General features: G+C 32.8%; 2 protein-coding genes across 3 annotated transcripts; both read right to left on the minus strand.

Moving 5' to 3' along the window:
- LOC108663237 lies at positions 1,173–2,195 on the minus strand. Its single transcript, XM_018126822.1, has one exon. It carries the CDS (start codon positions 2,193–2,195, stop codon positions 1,173–1,175), a length of 1,023 nt encoding a protein of 340 aa, XP_017982311.1.
- LOC18589245 (zinc finger protein 2) lies at positions 6,886–9,969 on the minus strand. Of its 2 annotated transcripts, XM_018126986.1 has the most exons (3): positions 9,951–9,969; positions 9,765–9,830; positions 6,886–7,823 (listed from the first exon to the last, which is right to left on the minus strand). In XM_018126986.1, exon 3 carries the CDS (start codon positions 7,572–7,574, stop codon positions 7,077–7,079), a length of 498 nt encoding a protein of 165 aa, XP_017982475.1. In that variant the 5' UTR covers positions 7,575–7,823; positions 9,765–9,830; positions 9,951–9,969; the 3' UTR covers positions 6,886–7,076. The 2 variants fall into 2 exon arrangements, 1 of the variants encoding a protein (XP_017982475.1); XR_001929242.1 differs by lacking the exons at positions 6,886–7,823; positions 9,951–9,969 and adding an exon at positions 7,896–8,011 and having other exon boundaries at positions 9,765–9,824.

Genomic DNA, 17,564 nt, shown 5'->3' on the forward strand with positions numbered 1-17,564 from the left:
ATATATATATATATATATACATATATATATACATATATGGTATATGGTTGTAATGCAAAAATGTGAGCATTTGAATTGTTGAAATTTGGGAGTTTGTATGTGTTTCATGTTGCTTTTGTTATTTTAGTAGGATGGCTTTGATTTAAGGGAAAAGGAAACTTTTTTCTTGATGTTCTGATTCTCGCTACAACTAGAAACTCTCGGGTTTTGAAGGGGTTGGTTGGTCAAAAACTCGCTGCAGAGAGGAACTTTTTGTTTTGAAACCCAAAATTTCGCTGCAGCGAGATTTAATCTCGCTGCAGTGAAAAACTTTCTATTTTTCTCCCCATTTGGTTCGGTTGCTACCCTATTTTTCATTTATTTGGTACTATAGTTGAGCGTGGATTTTCAACATTAAGGAATAAATGAATTAAGTTTAAAATGAGGAGGTTTGGTGAGAAACCCTTGGCCAGTTAAGAAACCCTCGACTAGATGATAATTTAAGTTAAGAAACCCATCGTTTATTTGACTTGATTTGCATGAATGCTATTAAAGTTTTCACTCTCCAAATCCTTTGTTGAGCATGAACTCTTTTCAATAAGTGACTTTTTTTCTCATGTGGGGTTTACATGAGGGGTTTAATAAGAACTCAAATAAATTGCATTGTTTTGAAAAATGAATGCATTATGATTTCGTTAAACATTCCTTATGGTATGCTTGTTCCCTTCTTGTTCACTCATTGGGTTTATATTCACTGTTTTCAACTTCATGTTTTCAGATCACGTGGCAGCTGGTAACTAGGTCTCAATATCTTCGTATATTCGACTCTTGGTAGGTGTCTAGGTATTCAGTAGCTGTACATTCGTCCAAGTCACTCCTTTGGAAGTCGAGTATTCTTTTGTTGTGTATAGACAAACCTAATGTAAATTATTAAGATACATGTTGTAGACAATGTATATACACTTGTTTGGTATGCCAGTATGAGGTGGCAATGTTTAATATTATTTTGATCCTAAGTTATGAAATGTAACTTAGCAATTTATGATGGAATGATGAACACGTCAGATTAATAGGCTTGCTTGAGCTTAGTGGACTACGTCCATTGGGCCCATGCGTCAATCATGGCCCGAAATTTGGGTCGTGACAATTTCCTTCTTGACCACTTCCTTCATGATGGGATTTAATCTTCTTTGCTATTCAATTGTGGCTTTATGATTTTCCTCAAGGAGAATTTTGTGCATACAAACAGAAAGGCTAATTCCCTTAATATCAGCTATGGTCCACCCTTTTGCTTTCTTGAATTCTCTAAGTGTCCTCAATAACTTCAACTCTTGCATGTTAGTAGGAGCAGTAGAAATAATAACTAGAAGAGTAGAAGATTTTCCAAGAAAAGCATATCTCAAGTGTGCAGGCAGAAGTTTGAGTTCCAAAGTAGGTGGTTCCTCAATGGAGGGCTTAGAAGCTGGCACCAAAGAAGCTAAAATATCTAAAGACTCAAATTGATGATTAGTTTTAAATTTGGAGTGAGCATTCAACAAATTTGAATATTCAATAAACTCATCATCATCCCTATCAGAGTTAGCAACTAAACATGCTTCAAGAGGATCATTGGGATTTTCTTCTAAGAAAACATCATTTGTAAAGTTATTTACCACACTCACAAAAAAATAGTCTTCAGATGTCACAGGCAATTTTAAAGCGTTTAAAATATTAAATGTTACTTGTTGGTCTTGAACTCTCAAAGTGAGCTCACCTTTTCCAACATCAATCAAAGCTCTAGCAGTTGCTAAGAATGGCCTCCCAAGAATGACTAGAATTTGCCTATCTTCTTCCATGTCAAGAATTATAATATCAACTGGAAAAATAAATTTATCTACCTTGACAAGAACATCTTCAATAATTTCCTTTGGGTACACATAAGAATGATTAGCCAATTGCAAAGTAACAGAAGTGGGTTTGCATTCCCCCAAACCAAGTTTCTCAAAAATTGACCAAGGCATTAAATTGATACTTGCACTTAAATCACTTGAAGCTTTTGTATAAAATAAATTACCAATTGTGCAAGGGATTGTGAAACTACCTAGATCTTTGAGTTTTGGTGGCAGTTTATTTTGGAGAATTGCACTACACTCTTCTGTAAAGGAGACAGTTTCAAACTCACTTAGCTTTCTCCTTTTGGAGAGGATATCTTTCAAGAACTTGACATAACTGGGCATTGGTTCCAAAGTTTTAACAAAAGGGATATTTATATGTAATTTCTTGAAGACATTGAGGAACTTCTGAAATTACTTTTCAAGCTTTTGCTTTTGGAGCCTTTGGGGGAAAGGTGGTGAATGATGGATGACTTGAGAAGCTCCTTGATTTTCAGCCTTGACATCTTCTTCCTATTCGACTTCACTCTTTTTTTCACACATTCCTTCCTTATCAACATGTTCATTCTCAAGTTCAACTGCTTTTTCATTCACCCTTTCAATCTCTTTTCCACTCCTTAAAGTGATTGCTTGGCATTGTTCCTTACCTTTAGGATTGATTTATGTGTCACTAGGTAGGGAACCTTGAGGTCTATTGTTGATGGAATTTGCAAGTTGTCCCATTTGGGTTTCAAGATTTCTCAAGGATGCTCTAAAGCTTTGAATTCTAGCATCATTCTTTGATATATATTGCAAGAGAAGTTCTTCCACTTAGGACTTCTTTTCAGGAACTGGTGGTCTAACTTGTTGTTGAAAACCAGGAGGCATGTTGGGTTTTGGATTAGAAGGCCCTGCATTATTATTCCATGAAAAATTGGGATTGTTTCTCCAACCAGGATTATAAGTATTGGAATTTGGGTTGTTCTACTGTCTATTGAATTTCCCCACAAACTGGACTGATTCAGAATTATATGGACATTGATAATTTGAATGGCCATCCCCACACATCTCACAAACTACAAATGAATTTTGAACAGCATGAACTCCCAGTGTGTCAAATTTCTTGGACAGTGTAACCACTTGTGCAGCTAAGTTGCCAATTCCATCAATTTCATAGGCTCCAATACCTTTTCTCGAACTCGGCCTTTTTGAAGGCCATTGATAATTATTTGAAGTCATCTCTTCCAACAAATTATAAGCATCAGCAGCATTCTTACTCATCAATGCCCCACCACCACCAACATCAATTGTGGTTTTAATTGACCTAATAAGCCCATTGTAGAATGTCTAAACTTGCAACCAATCAGGAATCCCATGATGTGGACATCTTCGCAGTAGTTCTTTGAACCTCTCTCAGGCTTCATACAAGAACTCACCATCAAATTGTGTGAATGAGGTGATATCATTCCTCATCTTTGCAATATTTGCAGGCGTGAAGAACTTTGTGAGAAACTTTTGAGCCAAATCCTCTCATGTAGTGATAGACCCATTGGACAATGAATTAAGCCAGATTTTTGCTTTATCCCTCAGAGAAAACGGAAACAGTCTCAATCTAATAGCATCATCAGTTACTCCATTGTATTTAAAGGTATCGCAAATCTCTAGGAAATTTACTAAATGAGCATTAAGATCATCACTGGGTAACCCACCAAACTAGATTGAAGACTGAATCATCTTAATGTAGGCTAGTTTAATTTTGAAATTATTCACATTGATGGAAGGTCTCCTAATGCTTTGGTGTAAACCTTGCAAAAGAGGAACAACATAATCTCGCAGTGCTCTACTTGCTCCGAGAACCAAATTAATGGCATTATTGCCATTGTTATTGTTATCCTCAACCATTGTCTGATTTAAAGCTGCAACTTGTAAATTCTCCCTTCGACGTCTTCTGAAAGTTCTTTCTATCTCAGGATCAAGAGGAACAAGATTCAAGTTGTTTCTTCTTTGCAAACAATGACCAAAGATATCTGCAAGCAAACAAAATCTAAAATTAAAACAAGGAAAATAAAATTTGAAGTAAGACCAAATTGCTTGGTATTAATATTAGTAAAAATTTTAAAAACAATTCCTCGGTAACGGCACCAAAAACTTGTCAATTAAAATTCCACTACGCAAGTATACATATCGAGTAGATAGTATAATAACAAGCAGAGTATCGATCCCACAGAGAATTGATCTAAAATTTTACTAAGTACTAAAATTATAACAATTTAATCTTATCCAAACAATCAAATCCAAATAACTAAATTAATTAACCAAAATTTCTATTAAAAAGAAAAATCAAAGCAACAATATAATTGGGTAAAAATCAAATTGAACAAGTCTAGGATTATAATATCCCTCACACTTCATCTAGATCTTACCTCTTTTCCTTAACTTATTTCAATGGGTTGAATTGCTAACCTAGAGTCCTAAATTATTTATAAGGGTCTCTCGACTCATCTTATAAAAATATCTATTTTAACCAAAACACTATATCCCTATGTGAATTGAAATTAAAATAGACTCATTAAGTTCAGGCTCTAATCTGGCTACATATGCTTATAGGTATATCCCTATTCTATACATAAATAAATTAATATGATCATATGTTATCTCAATTTTAGTCTGCCCTAAACTCCCTTTCCCAAGTTTGTTTAGGTTTTTAGATCAATTTAATTGGTGATCAAGCAATTAAAAGCATTAAGAACGAATTGGAATAAACAATTCAAATCTCATTAAAGATAAGTAAGAAAGAGATTAAAAATTTAAACTACATGTGTGTTCAATTGCAATCCTAGAAAAAGAAAATTAGCTATTCATGATTGCAAAAATAAATAACATTATAATAAATTCAACCATTGAGAGTAACAAGAAAATTAAAAGCCAAGGAAGAAAACAAAATAATAATTGACGTCTTGATCTCCAAGTTTCAGCCTCAACTTTTAGGTTCTTGAATCTCTCAAAAGTTCTGCTCCTAATGTTATTAAGCATATCCTATTTATACTAATAAGCTTAACCTAAAGTTCCTTAAGCTGACCTAGGGTTTAATTGGGCTTAAAAGTGTAATGAGAGGTCCAAAAATCAATTGTTCATCTTTACAAATTTCCATTCCCGACACAATACGTCCAGCTATTTGTGGATACGATTTTCTCTATCTTTGACTCAGAAATGGGCAAAGTAATTTGCATAAAAGTTGTAGCTCTGTCTCTTAGCTTTCCAATGGTCTAAGAATCACATCATTTAGAGTTCTGTAGCTCAAGATATGGCTAAAATACTGAAGCATATGCAAGCAAATTTTGGGTCTTTCAACACCTTACTTTTCAAAATTAAGCTCAATCACTTTTAATCCTAAAAAAAATATAAAAACTAATAATTAATAACCAAATTAAAAGTAATAACATAAAAATAAAATAACTAACTTAAAAGTAACCTAATTATAACAACAACTAAAAATAAGTAAATTATAATTGAAAATTGAGGACTTAGCTAATATTTCATAACAAAATTGGACTAAAATAATTCTATAAAATAGAATTATCACTCTAGAATTTACTTTTGACGAAGAACTTTGGCGAGGTGATGATGAAACAGAGTTATTGCTTGAATAGCCATTATGTTCCTTGAGTTGATTTGCACTTGATCCTTTAGAGGAAGTAAGTGGTATGGAAGAAACTTTTCCAGAACTTGGGGAAGAAGCATCATATAAAGAATTTTGGTTAAGGACTAGGAATGTTTGCTTATACAATTTAGTAAGAGCTTCTGTTTTTCTCCGAGTACCATATGGATGTGTTGGAATATTCGTGCTTGACGATGAAGTAGGAAAGATTGTCAGATTAGCTCGAGCAGGCTTGATAGAGGGCTTGTTGGCGAGATTCGTCTTTAGAGCCATTTACAATTTGAAAATTCGTTTGAAGAAAAAAGATAAGAGGCAGAGATAGTCCCAATAAGCGTGCCAGAAATTTGCAAACACAAATTTCTCCTCAAAATTTTCTTGACTTGAAAATTATGAGACAAATATAAAATATTTTGATGTGAGTTATAATCTTTGAAAATTCCTCTAATTAATTTCTTCACTTCGCCTACAAGAGTCACGAATACAGGCTTAGTTTTAATCACGAACTAAATTTGATATCTTCACTTCAAGAGTCTCGGCGACTTAATCTTGATCACGAACTATACTTGATATATTCACTTCAGGGATCTTCTTGACTTAATCTTGAGCACGAACTCTTCATCTCTTGATCATGAACTTCGTTGTCGCTTGATATCTTAATCACAAACTTCATTGCCGTTATCACGAGCTTCGCTGTCGCTTGATATCTTGATCACGAACTTCGCTGCCGCTTGATATCTTGATCACGAATTTCGCTGCCACTTGATCTTGATCACAAACTTCACTGTTGCTTGATCTTCACTTCAAAAATCTTCTACTCTTCTTGATCTCTGAAATGCTCTCAATCTTCAAATGCCTCTGAATCTTTGAATGCCTCTAAATGATTCACATGGCTTTAAGAAGCCCCCTATTTATAATGCTAGATGGGAGACTTTGATAAGAATGTAATCTCTTTAAATTATCTCTAAATTATTTTAATTTAATTTGAGATAAATCATGATGACTCATTAAGAGTCTTTTGATTGGCCAGACTTTGAATCTTTGAATTTTGATTGGCCGAAGTTAGATGCTATCTCTAAATTATTTTGATTTATTTAGAGATAAATTAAATAATTAAATTTGATTTTTTATCTCTAAATTATAATAATTATTAGAGATGAATTGAATGGCCAATAATTAAATTTTGATTGGTCAAAAATATGAATATTATCTCTAAATTAGATGATCAATAATTAAATTTTAATTGGTCCAATTTAAATATTATTTTCAAATTATTTCAAGAGATAAATATATGACACATACGTGAATTGGTTAAACTATGTGTCTTTGAAATAATCCAACCAATATGATTATGACATCATGAAATCTACATGGCAGCACGTAATTGGATCATAATTTTTCTCATTCTACACCCTTGAAAATTAAGATTATCAGTGATGTACTTCAGTACACACATATATATATTCTAATAAAATTTCCCCATGTTCACTCTTTCTTGTTTCTATTAAGAATATTTTGCATTTCAAACATATAAGCGTATCGCAAAAAATATAACGAAAATACAATTCCAAAAAGGAGTACAATTTCAATCTTCAAAGCCTTAAAGATAAGTCAAGCTGGCTAAACTCCTCCTGAACATTTTCAGGCCTGTATCCCTTGGACCAAGAAGCAATCCCTTCTCTAGAACCATAGTGGATGTCTCTCCTTCCATAGCTAATTTCTCCAGCAAACCTACCAGCTCGACCATGTTGTTCAAACGGGGCGATTGGTGACAGCATACGTTGAGCATGGTCCGAACCACTGACGCTGCTGGATCCTGACTGGGAATTCGATCCCCCATGAGTCCGGACAGCTGAGTTTAGCTCTCTGCTTTTCTTGGCAAGTGTTCGTTCTAGTTTGTGGGCATTTTGATGGCCTCCAAGTGCTTGTGAACTATAGAACTTCCTTTGGCAATAGTTACAAGAGAAAATTCGAGGTTCGGCTAGACTATGGGGCGATGAGGAAGAAGATGATGGCTCAAGGACAAGTTCTAGGTTGAGTTGACTGCTGGGTAGGCTTAGACGAAGAGAAGTATTAGGCTGATAATCCATTATGTGAGAGCTGAGGGAAACTGGAAGTACTCAAGCTATAATAAAGGAAAGGTGATGAGTTTAATGCGATCGAAAAAATGATAATGATGATTCAAAGGCAGGTAGGAGAGAGAGAAGCGAGAGAAATTAAAAGTTTATAGGCAAATCAAAAGCAGTCTATGGAAGATAAAAAGGAAGGTAGGGGAAGAGATATGAAGCAGTTTGAGTGGGCATGTCTAGCATTATATGAGGTGCAAAGGTTCACTGTTCCTGCAACCACAAATAGTAAGAAGAGTAAAAAAGAGAAGACCTATGGAGAAAGAGAGAGAGAGAGAGAGAGAGAGAAAGAGAGACAGTTATGTGCAAAGATCAGTGGGGAATCGAAGGGTTGTCGCCTCCATTAATGGTAGCATTCTAATCCTTTGTCGGTCCAAGGAAAAAACTTGTAGGGTATTTCCCTGGATGCTCCCGAATAAACAAATAAGAAGTTAGAAAAAAAAAATAATTTCAAGCAGTTAACTTTTTTTTAATATAATCATCTATGTTTTAAAGTTTTCTTTATATTGAATAACTTGTGAATCTGTATAATTTAGCCATCTAGTCATTGGTCCAATCGCACTTGTTTCGATCCTACCCTCTCTCCTCTAATTGGTAATCAGGTTTAGATGATGCACTAATCAACTTGCCAAGATAGGTATTAAATTATGAACAAGATAAACTGCCTTGACTAGACTAAACATGCAACATGATAACAGACCAGTTTGACATTTGCCGCAAAGATTATCTTACGGTGCGCTGAACAACCGTACAAGATTAGACATAGTCCCATTACAGTGAACCCACTGGTGCTACTCGGTACAACTCTTTGATCAGTTAATGTTCCTAAAATCATGCCTTAATGGTCAGATCGAGGACATTTAAATCCAATCAACTTCTTCAGCCCTTGTTAGCTCATTCTTCTTTTCATTCTTAATTGTCCAAGTTCAAAGTTCAGATCCCATATGTGCACAAATTTCATGACATGAAACAGATGATAAGTTTAATTTGCAAGACATGACATTAATAACCAGAGAGAGACCCAACTGTGGGAAATTAATTTTTATTGATACGACAAATAGTTTGAGTCTCTTTGGAGAGTGATAGAGGCGTCTCTAGACAAATGTAACTAACACATTAAAAGAAACACACATAGGTGTTCATCGATCTTAGCTTCATAGTACTTTTTCATGATCATAGCCTGATCGGCACCTATCATTTAGAGTCAGAGCCAGAAAGGCAACTAATACCGAAAAGATTTTGGGGAATTGCATAGAGGGGGCAGATGGTTTTTAATCGTCCATTATGCCTTTGTTTGGGACCCACTGTTTTTCTGCATGTATGCCACGACGGTTTGGATTACTAGTCATTTACCTTACATCACATCTTATTTGAATTATGAATTTCTCTCTGTCTCTCTCTTTCAATCTTTCTTATTTTTTTTTATTGACACAAGTTAAACTGAGACAATCACATGGGGTATGGGATTTAAAACTGTAGAAAAGCAGACAAATCAAATCCACTATGTTCTCACAAACAGGTTAGCTTTTAAAATGAGCTGCTGAAAAACAATGTTTAGAATTTATTAACATATTATTTATCAGACCATGATTGTGGGATCATAAGCTTGCAGGTCGGCTATGATTGCGCTGAGCTTTGCCTATTAATAACAGACATAACACAAACCAAGAAACTACATACTATTCTCAGCAATATCGTTAGTCACCTAGTCATAAAGATTCCCAAGCTCTAGGAACATTAATTCCCTTGTAAAAACATATTATTATTATTATTATTATCTCAAATTAATCAGCAGCCAATTCCTTATGTTCCTTGTACTTTAACAACCCAAAAGACATGGAATCATCAGCTTCATCCCCCCTTGATACCTAAATATTTCATGTATTAATGACTTTTCCTTGTTCTTTCTCCGAGTAAGTTAATTGGACCGTACTTATTTTATTAATATAATATTATTGCATAGACTCGCATTTACACTATTAAATCCACCCAATAATTAAAGGATGACCGGTAATTTGGCAGCATGAGATAAGCAAGACGAGAGAGGAACTGCAATTATCAATATCCATTTATTAATTAATATAAAGAAAGCGAACAAAAAAAAAAGCATTTGCTCGATTCAAGCAAAATAGAGAGAGAGACAGAGAGACTCACATGGGAAAATGCGAGGATTAGGTGAGAGCAGCGATGAGAGATATAGGAGGGAGCCCCTGGTTTTGCCTACAGAAAAATAGATAAATGAGAAATGATCCTAAGAAGAAACTGAGATAAAAATGGTAGTGGACATGTTTGTGTTTTGTCGGGTTTAATAAACAATAAAAGATTATGGGAGGAACTCACTAGGAAGAATCATGGTTCTCTTTCCCGCCTACAAGTGGACAATGACTACCCTTTTTTCATTATTATTATTGGAACTAAATGTTCAATTTTTAAAGTAATGATACATACACTTACCGCGTGTGAGATCAGAATGCTTTGATGCAATGAATTGTTCGGTTCTTTGCTCGTACGTGTAAAATTTATCATCTCTCTCTCACTTTTGCTAGGTTTTTTCTATTGGATGTTAGTTCTATATATATTTTCATATTATATGGTTGTAGTGAAATCTTTTATGTGCCAAAAGGATATCATCATAAACCTCATCTCTTCAAGTGGCTGTGTGTGTCTCATGTTGAAGCTAAGCTTTTGTAAATTTCTTTTTCATGATACTTTATAGATTTTAGTGCTGTTTGGCTGCCATAGTTTTGTTTGGTGCTAAGCTACCATGAGTTTCAAGAGTAGGGTCACGTTTGAAACCCACTTTTTCCCGCACTTTGTGCACTTTTTGGGTGTTTTCTGTTTCAGTTTTGGATCCACTATCATACATATCATTGTGTTTGGCTGCAAAGAAAATATACCCTACTTCCGGCACGACTGCAATTTCCAAATCTTTTAAGATTTTTATATTAAATCCCTCCATATATAATCTTTTCTGTCTTTAGCATGCATGGCTCATGCAAAATGTAATTACTCATTGCTACTCTATTTCACTTCCATCTTAATTCTAAGTAAGAAAAAATTATATTTAATATTCGTTATATCCTTAAGTAAAAGGTAATCAGTCGTGCTACATGGTTTGGAATCCAAAGGAGGAGATAAAAATAATAGCAGTACTGCGTTTGTAAATATTGTAAACTTCAATGATAAATATTTTGTGTTTGTATATATTTAAGTCACTGTATTTGCCTCTTCTATATCATTTCTTAGCATTTTGAGATCGTACTTAAGACACATTTGGTTTACAAAATGAAATAGAGAGGAAATGGAATATATATTATGTGAAAATATAGTAAGACAAAACAACTATTTTATAGTTTGATTCATAAAATAGTTGTCATTCTGACTTATTCCAATGTATACTTGACAAGAACATCTTTGGAATAACAAAGGACTAAAGAATAAAAAGGCAACACTATCTTCTATTATAATTTATGATTTTTATTTTAAAATATCATTTTTAAAATTTTATTTAAAACATTAATTTGATTTTTAATTTGAAAATTTAATTTTTTTATAAATTATTAAAAAATTAATAATTTATAATTAAAACTTTAATATGATTATTTATTTTAAAATATTAATTTTTACAATTAATTTAAAATATTAATAATTTATAAATTAAACTTTAATATATATTTTTATTTAAATCTCATTTTATTTTTTCTATATTTTTATTTTTGCATTTTTCTCTTTTTCTTCTTTTCTTTCTTGCTCTCTAGTGTTGCTCGATCACCAAAGATGTGGTTGATTCAATGGAGCGTCAATCTAGCACTTCCTATAACCAAATATGGTTGTTAGAGTACCAATTTTGGTGCTTCTTATGGCAAAGGACGAAATAAGGGTGAAAGCAAGAGAAAAATGACGGTATTGGTCGATGAAAGACAATGACAACTATGGAAGAGGTTAGAGAGAGAAGAAGCGAGGTGGTTGAGGAAGAGAGATAAAGAAAATAGGAAATTAAAGGTTTTATTATATATAGGACAGTAATTTCACAAAATGTTAAAAATTATTTGACCTATTATGACCCATATGGAATAGTTATTACTGGGGATGGCTTAGTAATAACTATTTTGGTTTTTCTCGGAGTGACCATTCCTCAGAATAACCATTTCATGAACCAAACAATGTAATAAGAGGGTAATGGACTACACATTCATCTTAATCAAACATGCTGTTAGAGTTTTAGTTAAGAAAGGTTTCCCTATAAAATTGCAAGGGAGAAAATAATGAGTTAAACTTATTCAATTATTGTACATTAGAAAAAAAAATTCAAGCTCATTGTGTCTTTTAGCACCATTATTGTCAATTTTTTAATTTTTTATTTTAAATTAGTTTTAAATATGTAATAATTGGCAACAAATTTTTCAATTGTGACAACAAACTTAAAGTGGCTAATCATTTTTTTTGAACGGTAAAATAGATTTTATTAATCGAAAATAGATACATAAAACCCAATAAAGGGTTACGAAAGAAGAAGCCTAGCTGTAATATCTAAAACAAAGGAGTAACAAAAAACTAAACACTTTTTTATGACAAAAAGTTATCATTGAAAACAAGACAAGAGTCCTGAATTTACAAAAGGAAGATTTGAGACCTTTATATCTCATTAAACATACCATAAAGGTATCAAAACTTTAAGTATATGTTAGCTTTATAATTGATTCTTTGTTTTAATATAATAAAAGCTAATGATCAAAATATTGAATGCCTAGTGCATTTAGACTTCAAATAAAACCCCATGACTTTGATTGACAAATAGGCGAGGTACTTAAGTCCAATATTTATTAAGAAGCTAAAGCTAACTTAAAGTATTGAGACCTCGAAAAAGGGTATCGAGATTAGTTTGTTTATGTATGCCTCAGGAAACAACCAAAGGAAGAAGGTGTATCACGACTACTCTGGATGATACCGACATTCCACTCATGAAGAGTTATATTTTCAGAGAACAAATGTTGAAGTATCAAGAACAAGAGTATCAAGTATTGAGACAACTTCTCAAGAATGCAAAATTCTAGAAAGCAAGGATTTTGTATCGAGACACACCTTCAGAATTTCGATACCTTGCTTTCAAACTTCAGATTTCAGAGAAGAAGTCCAATCGTATCTAGAAGGAAGATCTTTAGTATCAAGACAACACCTTCAGAAAGTGAACAATAAAAGAAAGTGCCTGAGTATCGAGGCAAATTATATCAATATCAACATCAGAACTTCAAGATTCAAAATTCAAAATGGCCAAGTAAATTACTATCAAGATCAGTTAATTTGCAAAAGTATCAAAATGACATCTCATGAGGCAAATTCCAAAAAGCAAAGTGAAATGTATCGAGACCAGGGGAATCTAGTATCGAGACAAGGCTTAGTTAGAATTGTGCATGGAAGATAAAAGTATCAAGAAAGGCTTTTGAAGTATCGAGCCATCAACAAGCAAGGAACTTAAATTATCAAGACTCAGATCGCAAGTATCAGATGATAACTTTACATTATAAAGTTATTTTGTCACTTTTTAAGCATTAAAAGCAACTAAGTCTTTGAGTTTCAATATGAATTAGTCTCGTTTTAGAAGTTTATTTTAAGCATTTAAGTAGTTTATTTTTAGTTAATTTTAGGTTGATTAGGTCTTTTTTAATTAGAATAGTATTGTGCTTTTATTGCTTTTGAAGGTGCCCATTCGAAGGAGTTCGAATCAGAGAAAGAAAGCTACTCTAAATTCAATGCAAAACACTTGTTGTCAAATTAACCACAAAGTGAACGTATTGTTAACAAATGATATGATGAAAAGTAGAGTATCATTCTCACAAGGAATTGCCCCCAAAAACTTTAGCTAAGTACTAAAATTAACACAATTAATCTTATTCAAATAACCAAAATTAAAATTACTAAAAACTAAAACTAATAACAAGAATAGCAAATTAACTAGATAAACTCAATCAAACAAAATCCTAGAACCACAATATCCTCTCAACATTTCATTTGAATCTCTTATACTCTCTCTTTACTTACTAGATAGCTGAGTTGTTAACCTAGAGTTCTAATGAATTTATAAGTCTCTTTTGATGCTCTTATAAAAATATCTCTCTAAACTAAAATACTATATTCCTATGTAAATTGCAATTAAGACAGACTCATTAAGCTTAGACTCTAATTATGGCCACATATGACATGCAATTTAAATTGAACATATGCTATCTCATCCTAGACTTACACTAAACTATTTCTTCCAGTTCCGTTTAGGTTACCTTATCTATCTAATTGGTGATCAGGCAATCAGACGCATTAATCACAAGACTAAAATACACAACTCAAATATTATCAATCTTAAGCAAGAAAAAGCATTAAAATTCAAACTACATGTTGGATTCAATTGCACTTCTAGATAAGAAATTTAGTTTCTCATAACAACTAAAAACATCATTCCAAAAAGTTTAACCATCAACACAAAACAAAGAAAGTATAAGAAAAACTAAAGAAGAAAAGAAAACTAAGATTTCTCAAGTCTTTGATCTTCAATCTTCAAGAGTTTTTCCTTGCTTTCTTGCTTACTTAAGGGCTCTTTTTCTTCAGAGAAAATCTATCTTAATTGTTGCTTTCAAGCACTCCGAAAGGGCCTTTAAATAGAGCTCAGAATCCTACTCAAAATCAACTCCCAAAATTTATGCCTAGGAGGCTTAACATGTAGTGTCATGACGCCATTTCGCTAGTGCCTCGGTGCCTAAGGTTCTACTTTTTGTTTATGAGTTCTTCCTCTAGTATCACGACCTCCATCCTTTTATGTCATGGTGCCCAAGTCTCTATTTTGAGGCAGTGCACTACTCTTTTCATGGCATTGTAAAGCCCATTCTTCGAACGCCACAACACCCAATGTTCTACCATGAATCCGAGAGTAGCTTTCCTTTTCTTATTCGATCTCCTTCGAATGAGCACCTTCAAAAGCAATAAATGTTGACTCCATATATTTTTGATGATAGCAAAACATTCCTCATTCATTAATGTATAACTTCACTATTTAAGTGTGCAGGATAAAGTTAATCCCCTTAATAAAATTAGTGTTTAAAGGCAAGATCATATAATGATAGGTTAATTAGTTAAAGTGAGAAAGATGGAAAGGGTTCGTTAAGACAGAGCTTTTGTAACTAATTAACAAAAAGCTTTAATTAGTTATGACATGACAGGGTGACAAGTTAAAACAAAACAAAAAATTCTTAATCAATTAGCCTTTGACTTAATTGATTAAAATGGCACTAGACAAAGGAAATAAAGGTTTGCTTATCGATTAAGGCATGGGGTTAATATGTTAAAGCACAAGACTTGAAAAACCTCCAAGCATCAAAATTCAAATTTGAAATAAGTCTGACCATTGAAAAGAGCCAAAATGAAGCAATTCAAATTCAAAAATATTATAATTGATTAGAGCTTGTGTCAATCGGTTAAGGCTAAAAGAAGCGAAGCTCCAATTAGTTAAGGGGAGAGTTAACCAATTAAAGAAAGTCTGCTGAGGTAAAGAAGCTTGAAGACAAAGGTCCTTTAATCAGTTAGAGTATCCTGTAATAGGGTAACGCCGAGTACACATTAACAAGACAGTGCAAGGTAGAGAAGCTATAATCGATTAGAGCTGTTTGTAACCAGTTAGCCAATTTTTGTTTGCCCATTTGAATTTAAATAGTAGAGGACAAAATAACAACTAGAATGACATCAAATTGTCCTTACAATTAAAAATTGTCCTCAACAGAAAAATCTGTCTCCCCAAGTATAAAAGGAAGCTCCAACGCTCAAAGAAATTAGATTGAATGAGAAAAGAGCCATTTTGAGCAAAAAAGCCAACTATATTTCACCAAAAACACTTGTTATTCACTCTTATTCCAAAAAAAGTGTTTGAGCTTGCTTGTAATCTTTTCAGATTTGTAAAGACTTCTAGTTGTACTTATTTTTCTTCTTTTCTGGGGTACTTAGAGCATGGGAAGCATTTTAAAATATCATTGTAAGGGAATAAAGCTTGGGTTAAAAGCTCATCTTGTACAAGCTTGGTGGAAGCTGTTAATTCCACTAGTATAGTGAAGTTAGGTTGGAAAACTTTGATTAGGAGATTAAGGTAGTGGATGTAGGTCAAGGGGACCAAACCATTATAAATACTCTTGTATTGTCCACTTCTCTCTACCCTTCCTTACTTGGTGTCTTTTAATTCTAATAAGTTTCAAACCTTCCTTCATCTAGCTGATTAAGAGCTCTACAAGCTTTAAAGGGCTAACCAAAAAATTTTAAATGCTATCCACCCCCCTCTAGCATAAAATAAGTTGCATTAAAGACTGCATTTATGGCTATTAGAGTTAAATATAATTGCAAATATTTGTACCATTTCATTTTGTATTTACAAATTTTTTATAGATCCCAAAAATAATTTAAATTTAAATTTAGTAGAATTTGATTATGGTATTTGAACTTAAATAAAATCGTTTTATAAGAAATTTTGAGTAAATTTAAATAAAAGGTAAATTTGGTAAGGATTGAATAATTCAAAAAGAATGGGTATTTGTAAATTGTGAAAGTTGTAACTAAATCAACCTATTTTGCTAATCTGAGTTCAACTCAAATTAAAAACTAAGTCAAATAAATTTCAAATTTTTATATTATTATAAATGAAAGAAAAAATAATTTATTTAGTCTTTTTATATTACTTTATTCCAACATAATGCAAGTTATTCATCTAAATTTGGCTTGAGGTATGAATTTTTTTTTTCAAATTTTTTTTATAGAAGGAGAATTCAAACTTAATTTTTGCAAAGAAGATAAATTAATGTGCATATTCTAAAATCAAATAATTAAGAAAATATTTATATATAATTTTTTACACCATAAATCTTTTACACTTAAATATTTGGCTTATTAATAAGTATATTTATCATCTACTTAAATATTTGTATTTTTTAAATATTTTTTTCAATTTAATCTCTCAACATCTCAATTTTGTTCAATTTAGTCCCTACACTATATATTTTTGTTCAATTTAGTCCCTATGACATGGCACATTTTTTTTTGAAAATTTTTTTAATTTGTCACATGGCGTCGACATGTCAACATCTCAGTGCCATGTTATCATTGCCAGGCCATCATGTTAGTGCCACATTGGTAATGCCACACCATCACGTTGGAGCCACCTGCCATGCCATGTCATCATGTTGGTGCCACATCATCAAACTATCTACGTCAGCACCTTGTCAATGCTGACATCATTCCTTTTAATAGTAAAATTAGATGTCGTATGGGAAAAGACTAAATTGAAGCAATTTCTAAAATTAAGGGATTCAATTACTTCAATTTTGAGTATAGGGACTACTTGAACAATAAGCATGAGTATAGGGACTTGGTAGGTATTTTGATCAACTAAGTATATATAGTATGCTATGTACAAGTTTTGAGCATGGGGAACAAGCCTTTCAAAGTTTTGTCATCTCAAACATCTCATTTGTCTATTATTGATGTATGATTGATGATTTTAAACGTTAATGTGAGAATTTATTTCTCCTTAGTGAGGCCATGGTACTTATGGTCATTTATTGAGAGATTTTTGATATGGTTGATTGACTTTGGTTGTGGTTATGTCTCAACCTCTATGATATTTTGGTGATGCGTTTCACCTTTTGATTGTATGTATATTATGAACATTGGATTGTTGTAATGTGGTGGTTAGAACCTATCAAGAAAAAGACATGTAGCTAGTGGTAATAGGTGCTAGCCATTGTACATAATGAGTTTCGGTGAGTCAATTGAGGTTATATCCCAAAACTCACAAGGATTTACAGCTCGAGCCAATTGAGGTATTTTCTCGAGACTTGCTGGGTATAGGTAGTTGACTAAGTCCTACCTTTTCTTTTGGTCAATGTCTATGTGAACCGTACCATCTAGTGTGACAACACTAGGTGA

This window comes from Theobroma cacao, chromosome 9, assembly GCF_000208745.1.
Source record: "Theobroma cacao cultivar B97-61/B2 chromosome 9, Criollo_cocoa_genome_V2, whole genome shotgun sequence".
Classification (NCBI taxonomy): domain Eukaryota; kingdom Viridiplantae; phylum Streptophyta; class Magnoliopsida; order Malvales; family Malvaceae; genus Theobroma; species Theobroma cacao.